The sequence below is a fragment of the Tamandua tetradactyla genome, chromosome 6, assembly GCF_023851605.1.
Source record: "Tamandua tetradactyla isolate mTamTet1 chromosome 6, mTamTet1.pri, whole genome shotgun sequence".
Classification (NCBI taxonomy): Eukaryota; Metazoa; Chordata; class Mammalia; order Pilosa; family Myrmecophagidae; genus Tamandua; species Tamandua tetradactyla.
The window spans coordinates 169,720,015-169,734,304 of record NC_135332.1 but is presented as its reverse complement, the minus strand read 5'-3'; the positions used below and the strand labels follow the sequence as shown (position 1 = coordinate 169,734,304).

Here is a 14,290-nt window from a genome sequence, read left to right as displayed (position 1 = left end):
GAGATAGCAGAGAATGCTGCAGCACCTCGAAGCAGAGAGTCCACGAGCCAGCGACCTTTGGAGATGAAGAAGGAAAACGCCTCCCAGGGAGGTTCATGAAACCAGAAGCCAGGAGAGAAAGCTAGCAGATGACGCCATGTTCGCCATGTGCCCTTCCAGCTGAGAGAGAAACCCTGACGGTGTTCGCCATGTACCTTCTCACTTGAGAGAGAAACCCTGAACTTCATTGGCCTTCTTGAACCAAGGTATCTTTCCCTGGATGGATGCCTTTGATTGGACGTTTCTATAGACTTGTTCTAATTGGGACATTTGCTCAGCCTTAGAACTGTAAACTAGCAATTTATTAAATTCCCCCTTTTAAAAGCCATTCCATTTCTGGTATATTGCATTCTGGCAGCTAGCAAACTAGAACATTCTCCCATCCAGCTTTTGGTAGGAATGGTTCTAAGATATTGACTTAAAAACCAAAAACAAATATGTAGCTGCAATTTAAATAATTTAAAATCTTACATAATCTATAAGATGCAAGTAGCACAAAAGAGAGTATTAGAGGAAAGACAAGAAAGTACTATTCTTTAGAGGAAAGACAAGAAAAGACAAGATCTGTTCTTCAATCAACTACTGCCATGATTTACAGTTAGAGTGTGATTTCTGGCACATAGTAGGCATTCAAGTATCTGTTCATGAATGAATCATTGACCAACATTAGGCAGATTACTCAACTATTCTATATGTTTTAACTTTCTATATTTAAAAGCACTTTATGAGACTCTTTGCTGGCCTTATTTTCTCAAAATTAAATCTTTGGACTGATGCAGGCATTCCGAAATTCTGACTTTGAAACCATCAGAAATAAGATGTTTCCACTTCATGCCAAAGTCACATTGATAAAGAAGTTACCAGTCTTATTCCCCATATTGAGGCTCATGTGACTTTCACTTCAGAATAAAGCTCACTTCCTCAGGAAGCAGTGCCGCCAACCACCCAGCATGTTCTGTGCCCTTATTTAGTCTTTCCAAACACTTCATTCTACCTTTGTAGCACACACACACACCACACCAATTACGGTTGCAGCGTTCTTTGTAAAACGTTTGTCTACCCTTCAGAGTGCAGCCATCCTGAAGGTAAGGGCATGTGGGCCTTGCTGACAGACATTCCTCTTTTCTTCCTATTTCTTGAACTGAAGTGTTCCTGGCACATGGATATTTAGTAAATGTTTATTCAATGAACATTTGAGAACAAAAAGTTAGCCAACACATCCCTTCAATGTTCTCAAATAGCGAAAGTTTAGAAATCATGTGAAGGAACATTAGATCATCAGAAGTCTAATGTTCAGAACATCACCCTGTTCTCAAGATGAAATTGAGAAAACAGTATTTCCCTGGCAGTAATAGTGATGAAAGAAGTAACTGTATCAAAGCCTATCTGTATACCATTTAAGAGCTTTCAAAACATTTTCGTTGCATGTGTGGTCTCTTGACTAAAAGTCCCCCTGGCTGTATCAGACTGGAACTCTTTGTGGTTATATATGAATTGTTTTTAAGAGTTATGTCAGGTATACAACACATTTATCCTGAAAGTTTTTACAGATAACTTTTTCCTGGGAGTCTTTTAGTGCTCACTGCACAATATTCCCCCACAAAATAGCTAAGACAAAGTCCTAATTTTTTTAAGTTCCAGAGCCCTGATAAAATCTCCAAGTATTAGAGAACAAGATAGCTCTATATTCTCAAACGACAAAGAAAGGCAAACTGAGAGCTTCTGCTGAATGCCAAAGGGACTTCCCAGAGATTGTTGGTAAATCGATCTATACCTCTAAGGTTGCAAAGTAAACTTCTAAAGCCTTTTCAGAGGTGCACAACCTTCAGAATTCTGTGAAGGGAGGAGTGGGAGGGAGACATTTATTTTAAAAAATGAACCCTAAAACTTTTTGCAATTAATTTTTTTTTAAAGCCCGCAACTTTCTATGACCATGTGAAAATTCATAAACAAAAAAAACCCACAAATATTTTGAAATTAATTTTAGGACAGCGGCTCAGAATCTGGGAAAATGATTAAGTAACAGAAATACTGCAGCTCTCAAAAAGTGTATGACAGAGTGGAAAGTTGAATGAGATTGATAGGGGTTTCCATCATCTAATTTCTTCCTTAATAATTTGACTTAAGGCAAGTTCTTCTCTTTTGAGGCTATGGACACTTTATACTGTGAATTTAACTCCTTATATCTAAATCCTAAATGGTTCTTGCATTCCAGAACAGGACAGGTCAATGTCATTAAGAAGTACTTTGATAAAGTGAGCCAAGTACTTACTTTTAAGAAAGACCCTGATCCACCTCTCTAAGGAGCATGTTTGGAAATCTGAGCAGAGGCTATAATAATATCATCTTGTTATGAATTCTATGAATTTCAAAGTGCTGTGATATACAGTATCTAATCTGACTGACATAATAATCTCGTAAAATAGGGAGGTCAAGAATTTCACAGATGAAGAAAGTGAGGCTCTGAGAGATTCAGTTTCTTGCTAAGGATCATAACTCAGAAAGTGGAAGAACTAAGGCTGGAAAGGTCTCTGATCCTTACATTAGTGGTCTGTCTGAAGAACTATCCCACCCTACTAGCCCTTTCCAAACTGCTGTTTGTTCTTCATCCCTCATGAACACAAGCAACAAAGTAGCAATGCCCATAACTGCAAGTATGTAAAACATTTCCCTCAAATTAATTGTACCCCACTACATTTCTATACGGTTTCACATCTTAGAAATCTTATAAAATTATATAATTTATTACTATTGGTCTTGTATCAAGCTTGCATAGAAAGTATAACTTCACATTAGAAGAGGCAAATAAACATGTTTTCTTCTCTTTTGAAAGCCAGGGACCTTCCTTTCCATGTATTAAAATCACTAAATCCAATCTCCCCTTTAGAGTGAGCTTAGGGCTGAAAAGAAGGATAAAACCTGAAGCATAATTGGCCCTGTTTAGTAGGGTCAAAGTAACGGGATGAGGCCTGGAGATAAAAGGAATATTATTAACTACTAAATATGGAGTAGGGGTATTCTTTGTTTGCCTTTTTTTCAAGTGACTCAGTTTCTTAAAAGGTGAAGCGTTCCATTCTTGCTGTAAAAATATCTTAAAGTTCTGTGAATCCTAGAGTTTAATAGGAAAAATATTAACATTTCTTTGATTCTAAAACCTGGTTTTCTTACCTGTAATATATACTATGCTGTTATATTTGCACAACAGGAAAGTTAAGGATAGAAAAGACAATCAAATTATCTTCTAGAACAAAAGGGTCAAAGCAACCTTGATCCATATAACAGACTTCACTGTGGTCTTTGGTAGAATACACAGGACACACACCATAGAGACAATCATGCTATTTTAAGTCAGCGGTTTTCAACCCTGGGTACATATTAGAATAGGCTGTTTTTTAAAGATATTAATGTTCCAACCTTACTCCAGATTAATGAAATGAGAATCTCTGAGGGTACAAACTGGTTAATTCTAGGCTTCATCTGGGGTTGAGAACCTCTGTTCGAAAGTGTTTTGTTACCAGTTTCATCTGCACCAACATGATGTCATTTACACATTTTCCTGTGGAAATACCAGTACTAATCATCACAATGGCTAGAAACATCAGAATTTTATAAGCTGATCGAGTTTATTTTGGTATGAGCAGATACTCTTAAAGTTAGTCACAAAATTTATTAAATACTAACCATAGTTAACCATAAAAAACCAGAAACAATTATGTAATCAAGAAATGCATATTCAATTGGTTTAAGGATTAAATAATATCTAAAAATTTATCTTCCACTGAATAGTAGCCAACTTGGAAAATATTTGATTTTTGGAATTTTCCCATAGCTACAAGAAAAGACAAACAAAAAAACCAGAAACACAAGATACTCTATTACACAGGTGTACTGAAATCAGTTCACCAGGGAGTTTCCATTGCTCATAGGACAAAGGACTTCTCAGAAACATTACTGCAATCATATTGCTCACTTCTTACTCAACACAGTACTGAAAAGGATGTAGCTATGTTCCCACCTTAACTGCCTTGTGTTGTTCCTGTGACAGCAGGAGTCAACAAAGATAAGTTTGGCTTCTGGAAAAAACTTAAATACCAACCTTCTTTATTTTTAAACTTGCTTTAAAATTCTTCTATATTATCTGATTCCATGAATTTTTCAGTATTAGTTACAACTGGAGAATGAATAATAGAACCTAGTCTAAATTATTTGCTTAAGCAGATAAATAACGAAAACAAATTGTATACAATATTCAGCATTAAAAAACCTACTCACATTTGAAGGAGGCTTAGACAAAAAAATTTCAAGGACAAAAAAAAGGCAAGAAAATCTAAAATAGATTTGATATCCTAATTAATGAGGCTGGCCTAGCTGGGAAAATGCTTAAGATTCCTATTCTATGAGACTTCCTGATTAAAAGGAAATGAATAGCTGCTATAGTAAGGAAAGGAAATAGTAAAAGTTAGAGAAGAATTTTGACTTTGTGTTCCTATTTCTAGGTCAGTAATTGTAACCATAGATAAAGGTGAGTGAGTGTGAATAAACAAATATTAAACTTACTTGATTTATCGCATATTGAACAGCCTTTACATAATGGTTTAGTTCTCGATCCATTATGGCAAACTCAATCATTGCTTTGTCCATACTATATTCACTACTCACTTCAGCTGAAAGGAAAAAAATAAAGAGAGAGACAGCAACTATTATTTTCCACTTAAAATGCCATTATCTGGGAAAGGATATATACCATTATAATCTTTATCAGCCAATAGTCTAAATTACTGTGTAAAAATTTTACACATTTTTAAAAAAGCTCCTCAACATATGCTTGCTTCATTCAAAATTCTAAGAATAATCTCAGTAGAACAAGGCTCAAAGACAGTGTTGGGATGGAAAGAAAGGTAGATTCATTCTCACGAGTTTTAGGTTTTGCCACTTATTTGTATGATCATAGATCAATCACTACACCTTTCTCGGCCTCAGTTCCCCTCATCCATTAAAGAAACCCAATCATACATCTGCCACACAAACCTCATGGGATTATTAAAGATCAAATAAGGAAGATTTCCACTTCTAGTAATGGTAGAGTAGTTATTTGGACCAATCCTCCTATTGAAAATAACTAAAGATACTGGATAAAAGAGAAAAAAAAAATCTTTAAAAACAAAAGCCACAGATAGTAAGAAATAACCAGAACAAAATCTAGGGAAAACCCCAAAAGATAAATGGAGCAACAGAACACCAAATTTGCATTTACTCTCATATTAAGCTGGGATCCCTACTACTCAGTATCTCACCCTACTCTGCTGAGAAATTGGCTTGGGTCACTCAGCAGAAAAGGGGGAAAAGGAGACAGAAAATAAACCCATTTCTGAAAAACTGTGAATTTGCAGCCTGGGTTCCCCTAGCCTGAGAGGACTAGAGAACCTAAGCTCTAATCTTGATGTGAAGTGCTCTCAGACTGACAGGCACAATGCAAAAGCAAACATAAATCCTCTATGGAAAAGGCACTTTCTCCTGGTTCTCATATAACCCCTACAAATAATTTTTAAGGATAATTAGCAGATCACAGAGGAAAATTATAAAACAAACAAACAAAATCCCACAAACCCAAAAAACAAGGCACCAAGAATAAAAACCAGCAGAAATAGAGGCACAAATATTTCAGGAATTGAAATTACCTGTCAGAGAAGAAACAGCATGCTGACTATGTTTTTAAAAATAAAATACCTGCAGGGCCACAGTGGCTCAGCAGGCAAGAATGCTCGCCTGCCATGCCAGAGGACCCGGGTTCGATTCCTGGTGCCCGCCCATGTAAAAAAAAATAAAATAAAAAAATAAAATACCTGCAGAGAACAAGAGAATTGCAGACTGGAAAAGATCACAGGAGGGTAATGTACTTGAAAGTGCTTTAAAAATTTGTTTTCAAGCTCTACACATACAATTTAATAGATCAGGAAAAGGTAGAGATAGAGGATCATGCAAAATTTTTCTTTTTTTTCAGAATCACAAGCAGTTCATAGTTTGACATATCCTTCTAGGTCCATTATGTGCAAACATTTTTATGTGGTTGAGATCACACAGAAAGTATCATGCTTTTTCATGAATATTTACCAATTCAAAGTCCCAAAGCCTTGAGTATTGGGACAAACAAGAATACATGACACCAACTCAATCAGGTATTCCTGTCTCTCTTGAGAACAAAAATTTCATGAAAGACAAAAAATGGGAATAGGCCTCTATAGATATTGGCAGTTACAAATACTGCATTCCCTTAATGCTCAATTTAAAATTAGACATAAAGCAAGAGTACAAAAAGTATAACGCATCTAAAAGAATCCATTGTCAGTTCTACATCAAAATAATGGCAAGGTATGTTTCCACTGAGTTACTCAACATTTTCCTATGGTACAATCGTGATGTGTACATACAATAGTTATATCAAAATGGAAATAAGAGAAGTTCATGGGTAGTTCAGTGGTAGAATTCTTGCCTGTCATGTGGGAGGCCTGGGTTCGATTCCCATCAATGCCTTTTTATTAGTTCTTTTTAATATTGCTTGTGTACAAATCAGGGTCTGAATAAAGTCCATACATTGCAGTGGGTCTTTCTTTTTTTTAAAACAAGCTTTTAAAATGCATACAAATACATCCAAAAATATGCAGAATAGATAGAATAATTAATGAGGATGACAAACCTATCATCCTGCTGCAGCAATCATTAATTTGATGCCAGTCATGTGGCATCTTCACCCCACCCGTGTATCCTCTCCCCTTTATCATAGTATTTTAGTAGTAAATACCTCAGAATCTAACTCTCAAAAACAAGGGCTTTTTTTTGGTATATTCATAACCATGATCATTTCTTTGAACATTTGCATCAATTCAGAAAAAGAAATAAAAAGAAAAACACTCATACATACCATACCAGTTACCCCTCCCTCTCACTGACTGCTACCATTTACCCAATTTATTTTAGCCTTTGTTCCCCTATTTTTTTCTATACATCTTACCATTTCCTTTCATTGATCACTAGTATTTCAATCTACTAAATTTATTTTAACATTTTCCCCCTATTATTTATTTTTAATTCATATGTGTTCTAGTTTGCTAGCTGCCGGAATGCAATATAGCAGAAACGGAATGGCTTTTAAAAAGGGGAATTTAATAAGTTGCTAGTTTACACTTCTGAGGCCGAGAAATTGTTCCAATTAAAACAAGTCTATACCAATGTCCAATCTAAGGCATCCATCCAGGGAATGATACCTTGGTTCAAGGCCAGTGAAGTTCAGGGTTTCTCTCTCAAGTGAGAAGGCACATGGCAAACACAGTCAGGGCTTCTCTCTCAGCTGGAAGGATACATGGTGAACACGGCATCATCTGCGAGCTTTCTCTCCTGGTTTCCAGTTTCATGAAGCTCCCCAGGAAGCGTTTTCCTTCTTCATCTCCAAAGGTTGCTGGCTTGTGGACTCCTTGTTTCGTGGTCCTGCAGCATTCTCTGCTCTCTCTGAATCTCCTTCATTCTCTAAAATGTTTCCTCTTTTATAAGACCCCAGAAACTTATCAAGACCCACCTGAATGGGTGGAGACATGTTGTCACCTAATCCAGCTTAAAAACCATGCATGATTAAAACACATCTCCAGGGAAATGATCTGATTACAGGTTCAAACATACAGTATTGAATAGGGATTATTCTGCCTTAATGAAATGGGTTTTAGATTAAAACATGGCTTTTCTAGGGGACATACATCCTTTCAAGCCATCCTTTTACTTATCTATCCACACTATAGATAAAAGGAGCATCAGACATAAGGTTTTCACAATCACACAGTCACACTGCAAAAGCTATATCATTATACAATCATCTTCAAGAAACATGTTACTAGAACACAGCTCTACATTTTCAGGCACTTCCCTCCAGCTTCTCCAATATACTTTAACTAAAATTTGATACCTATGAAATGCATAAGAATAACCTCCAGGATAATCTCTTGATTCTATTTGAAATCTCTCAGCCATTGACACATTTTTAAAAAATTTTTTAAAAACATAACAACACTCAAACATGAACATTCTTACCATATGATCATTCCATTCTCGGTATATAATCAATAACTCACAATATCATCAAATTGTTGTATATTCATCATCATGCTTATTTCTTAGAACATTTGCATCAATTCAGAAAAAGAAATAAAAAGAAAAAAAACTCATATACATATCATACCCCTTACCCCTCCCTTTCATTGATCACTAGCATTTCAACATACTAAATTTATTTTAACATTTGTTCCCCCTATTATGTATTTATTTTTAATCCATATGTTTTACTCATCTCTCCATAAGGTAGATATAAGGAGCATCAGACATAAGATTTTCACCATCACACAGTCACATTGTGAAAGCTATCATTACATAATTATCTTCAAGAAACATGGCTTCTGGAACACAGCTCTACATTTTCAGGCCTTCCATCCGGCCTCTCCATTGTACCTTAACTAAAAAAATGGTATCTATATAATGTGTAAGAATAATCTCCAGGATGCCCTCTTGACTCTGTTTGAAATCTCTCAGTAACTGACACTTTATTTTGTCTCATTTCTCTCTTTCCCCTTCTGGTTGAGAAGGTTTTCTCAATCCATTGATGTGAGTCTCAGCTCATTCTAGGATTTCTGTCCCACGTTGCCAGGAAGATTTACAGCCCTGGGAGTCATGTCCCATGAAGAGATGGGGAGGGCAGTGAGTTTGCTTGTCGTGTTGTCAGCCATTGACACTTTATTTTGTCTCATTTCTCTTTTCCCCCTTTCAATTGAGAAGGTTTTCTCAATCCCTTGATGCTGAGTCTCAGCTCATCTAGGATTTCTGCCCCACGTTGCCAGGAGGGTTTACACCCCTGGGAGTCAGGATTATACAAATTTTAACATTAAAAAAAATGGATGAAAAGAAAGTAAAGTTGACTTACTTAAATCACATTCAAGAATATACATACTCAAAGACTCTCAACTCGCATACCTTAGATCAGACCAATGTCAATATTTCTTGTCTACTATGAAGAACAATACCACAGGTTATCCAAAAGCCATCATAATACAAAATCCATTTATATTTGGCTTTTTTTGCATATTCATCATCATGATCATTTCTTAGAACATTTTTATCAATTCAGAAAAAGAAACAAAAAGACAACAGAAAAAAAAATTATAAATACCATCCCTTCCTTTCATTGATCACTAGCATTTCGAACTAAATTTATTTTAACACTCATTCCCCCTATTATTTATTTTTATTCAATATGCTCTACTTGTTGACAAGGTAGATAAAAGAAGCATCAGACACAAGGTTTTCACAATCACACAGGCACATTCTGAAAGCTATATCATTATACAATCATCATCAAGAAACATGGCTACTAGAACACAGCTCTACATTTTTAGGTAGTTCCCTCCAATCTCTCCATTACATCTTGGATAACAAGGTGATATCTACTTAATGCATAAGAATAACCTCCAGGACAACCTCTCCACTCTGTTTGGAATCTCTCAGCCATTGACACTTTGTCTCATTTCACTCTTCCCTCTTTTGGTCAAGAAGGTTTTCTCAATCCCTTGATGCTGGGTCTCAGCTCATTCTAGAGTTTTTCTCAATCCCTTGATGCTGAGTCTCAGCTCATTCTAGGAATTCTGTCCCACATTGCCAGAAAGGTCCACACCCCTGGGAGTCATGTCCCACGTAGACAGGGGGAGGGTGGTAAGTTTGCTTGTTGTGTTGGCTGGTGAGAGGCCACATCTGAGCAACAAAAGAGGTTCTCCTGGAGGTGACTCTTAGGCCTAATTTTAGTAGGCTTGACCTATTCTTTGTGGGGCTAAGTTTCATATGAACAAACCCCAAGACTGGGAGCTCAGACTATAGCTTTGGTTGTCCACACTTTTGTGAGAGTATCAAGAATTCAACTTGGGGAAGCTGAATTTGTCCCTGTTCTCACCATTCCCCAAAGGGGACTTTGCAAATACTTTTCCACTCGCTGATCAAATCACTCTGGGATTCATTGGGGCAACACTCTGGACAAACCAACAAAATTTCATGTCCTACCCAAGATTCCAAGTACTTATGTTGTTCAATCAAGCTACCTACATAAGTTATATTAGGAAATGCACTAGTCAAAACATGAATTTTGTACCAAATAAACATTTTTTGCTTTAGTCTCACACATAAATTGAAATTTTAAACTATTAATTACCATCTACTTTCAGCACCCTGCAGTAATGACATTCCTTTGTTCTTCCTCACGCAAAAACATTTTTTTAATTTGAATATACACTCTAGGCATTCCTAGATTATACCATCTCAATCTTTATCGTCTTTCTTTGTGATTTCATTTATGCCCCCAGCCCTCCTCCCTCTATCATTCTCACATTCAGCTTCATTCAGTGTTTTAACATAATTGTATTACAGTTAGGTAGTATTGTGCTGTCCATTTCTGAGTTTTTATATTCAGTCCTGTTGCACAATCTGTATCCCTTCAGCTCCAATTACCCAATATCTTACCCTATTTCTATCTCTTGATGGTCTCTGTTAGCAACGAAATATTCCAAGTTAATTCACTAATGTCAGTTCATATCAGTGAGACCATACAGTATTTGTCTTTTTGTTTTTGCCTAATTTCACTCAGCATAATGTCCTCAAGGTCCATCCATGTTGGTACATACTTCATAACTTTATTCTGTCTTACAGCTGCATAATATTCCATCGTATGTATATACCACAGTTTGTTTAGCCACTCGTCTGTTGATGGACATTCTGGCTGTTTCTATCTCTTTGCAATTGTAAATAATGCTGCTATAAACATTGGTGCGCAAATGTCCATTTGTGTCATTGCCCTTATGTCCTTTGAGTAGATACCTAGCAATGGTATTGTCGGGTCATATGGTAATTCTATATTCAGTTTTTTGAGGAACCATCAAACTGCCTTCCACAGTGGTTGCACCATTTGACATTCCCACCAACAGTGGATAAGTGTGCCTCTTTCTCCACATCCTCTCCAGCACTTCTCATTTTCTGTTTTATTGATAATGGCCATTCTGGTGGGTGTGAGATGTTACCTCATTGTGGCTTTGCTTTGCATTTCCTAGAGGATAATTTTGATGTTTATTATTTTTGGAAAGTGAAATAATTTGATTTCAGGTCAACAGTGGCAAATAAATCTCTTTAAATTTAATTCTGAAGTTCCAGAAAATAAGACTATCATAATTTATTACAAATATAAAAAATGTCCTGATATAGCATATCTCCTTATATCTGTACTAACACATAGTACAAGTTCCTGATGGCAATTTTTACTTTCTCATTATTTACATGATCACTTCTGAGATGTTTTATTTTTATTTAATTGACTTAAATTGGCAGTGACTCCCAATATTGTTTCTGTGTTCCCTTCTTTAAAAATCTCTTTATCAAAGAAGTAATGATCCATAAAAACTTAAATCTACTAGAAACCTCTCAGAAAACTCTTGCTGGGTAAAGTAAAATACTTACATAATGGGAATAAGCACCCACTATATCTGTTTATGGATAACAATTATAATGAGTTGCAAAATAAGAAGTAGAGAACTACAATATTCACTGAGCAACTGGTTCTAAACTCCAAGGTATCAATTACAACCCTGCAGTACTATTTATAAAACGGGAGTTTCCAATCAATCACATCCCACATAAGGGCACCCCATCTCTCCAAACTAAAAGAACTAAACATAGGCAAACCCTAAAACCCTGAAGTCATTTCAGACTCTTCCTCCATCCCCCACATTGAAAGAGTTACCAACTTCTATCAATTCTGCCTACTAAAGTTTCAACTAGTATCTCCATTCCACCTTTCCAACTCCAGCTGCCTTAATTCGAACCTCTACTATCTTCTGCTCAAAATGCTGATTTGCTTCTTTAAGGATTTCCTCTTCCAATCTCTTTCCCCTCCAATACTTCTTCTATGTTGCTACCATATTCTCTATCTCAAGTACAAGTCTGATGATACTCTCTTGTTTCCTAACCTATCACGTGCCCCAATATATCCCAGAGTAATTTAGGGAGTGAATAAAGAAGTATTTGCAAAGTCCCTTGGGGGACTGGAGAGAAAGGAAGAAATATTCAACTTCTCCATTTGGAGAATTTCTGATATTCGTGCAAGCAGTGGGGACAATCAAATCAATAGACCGAGCTCTTGATTTTGGGGTTTGCCCCTATGAAACTTATTCCTGCAAAAGACAAGCTAAGCCTACTTATAATTATGCCTAAGAGTCATCCCAGAGAACCTCTTGTTGCTTAGATGTGGCCTCTCTAAGCCAACTCAGCAGGTGAACTCACTGCCCTTCCTCCTACAGGGACATGACTCCCAGGAGTGTAAATCTCCCTGGTAACATGGGACAGAAATCCTGGGATGAGCCAGGACCCAGCATCAAGGGACTGAGAAAGCCTTCTTGACCAAAAGGGGGAAAACAGAAACGAGACAAAATAAAGTTTCAGTAGCTGAGAGATTTCAGAGTTGAGAGGTTAACCTGGAGGTTATTCTTATGCATTCTATAGATATCCCTTTTAAGTTTATAGTGCATTGGAGTAGCTGGAGGGAAGTACCTGAAACTGTTGAGCTGTGTTCCAGTAGCCTTGATTCTTGAAGATGACTGCATGAACATATAACTTTTACAATCTGACTGTGGGATTGTGAATACCTTGTGTCTGTTGCTCCTTTTATCCAGGGTATGGACAGATGAGTAAAAAAATATTGATAAAAAAATAAATAAATAATAGGGGGGCCAAAGAGTAAAACAAATTGGGTAGATAGAAATACTAATGGTCAATGAGAGGGACGGGTAAGGGGTATGGTATGTATGAATTTTTTTTTCTTTTTATTTCTTTTTCTGGAGTGATGCAAACAGTCTAAAAAATGATCATGGTGATGAATACACAACTATGTGATGATATTGTGAGTCACTGATTGTACAACATGTATGGAATGTGTATGTATGAAGATGAATCAATAAAAATGTTTTTAAAAATAAAAAAATAAAAGAACCTATCACAGCATTCCAATTCTGGCCAAGATGGAATAAACAAACAAACAAAAAAAACACCAAAAAATAAAAAAAAGAAACAATGGTGTTATAGTTTGCTAGCTGCCAGAATGTGATATACTAGAAACAGAGCAGCTTTTAAAAGGGGGAATTCAATAAACTGTTACTTTATAACTCTAAGGCCATGAAAATGTCCCAATTAAAGCAAGTCTATAAAAATGTCCAAATTGAGGCATGAATAAGATGTTACCTTCACTCAAGAAAGGCCAATGAAGTTCAGGGTTTCTCTGTCAACTGGAAAGGCACATGGAGACTTTTGCTAGCTTTCTTTCCAGGCTTTTTATTTCATGAAGCTTCCCTGGGGGTAGCTTCCTTCTTCATCTCCAAAGGCTACCTGGGGTCTGCAGCTCTTTCCAAAATGGTTCCCTCTTAAAGGGCTCCAGTAAACAACCCACCTTGAAAAGGTAGAGACACAACTCCATGGAAGTCAACTAATCAAAAGCTAATACCGCAATTGGGTGAGTCACATCTCCATGGGAACAATCAAAAAGCTCCCAGCCAGCAATACTGAATGAAGATTAAAGGAATGGCTTTTCTGAAATCCTCCACAGAGTCAAACCAGTATAAATGGTTTGCAAGACAGTGGAAATCATGCAAGAAAGAAGGAAGAGAATTATTCCTGAGAGATGAGAAACTAATGGGGCAAGACCTATAATTGCTTCACCTTACTTTCTCTAGGGAATTTTCCAGACTAAGAAGCACATAATCTCAGTATAAATGCTAGCAGACATTTTTATAGAAATTGATAAGCTGATTCTAAAATTCATATATAAATGCAAAAGACCTAGGATAATTGAAACAATTCTGAAAAAAGATAAAGTTGGAAGAATAACATAATCAGATTTCATGATTTATTATAAAGCTACAGTAAACAAGCTAGTGTGATATTGGAGTAAAAATAGAGAGTCCAAAAATAGATCCATTGATCTGACAAAGGTGCAAAGGCAATTTAATGGAAAAAGGACAGTTTTTTCAACAAATGCTGTTTGGTAGTTGGCCATCCAGATACAATAAAAAAGGAACTTGGAGCCATAACTCGCGTTACACACGATGTATTACAGACCTTAAAATAAAGCCTAAAACTATAACACTTCTAGAAGAAATTATAGGAGAAAATCTTTGCGAACTTGGATTAG

At 36.4% G+C, this 14,290-nt stretch overlaps 1 protein-coding gene across 2 annotated transcripts in view; it reads right to left on the bottom strand.

Annotated features, from left to right (window-relative positions):
- NSMCE2 (NSE2 SUMO ligase component of SMC5/6 complex) overlaps positions 1-14,290 on the bottom strand; it is a 351,982-nt gene that overhangs the window by 230,419 nt on the left and 107,273 nt on the right. The window contains exon 3 of one of the 2 annotated variants that reach the window (XM_077167641.1): positions 4,597-4,736. In XM_077167641.1, the coding sequence (XP_077023756.1) occupies positions 4,597-4,736 (140 nt within the window). The remainder of the gene's footprint in view (positions 1-4,596; positions 4,737-14,290) is intronic. The other variant, XM_077167642.1, reaches the window with a different exon arrangement.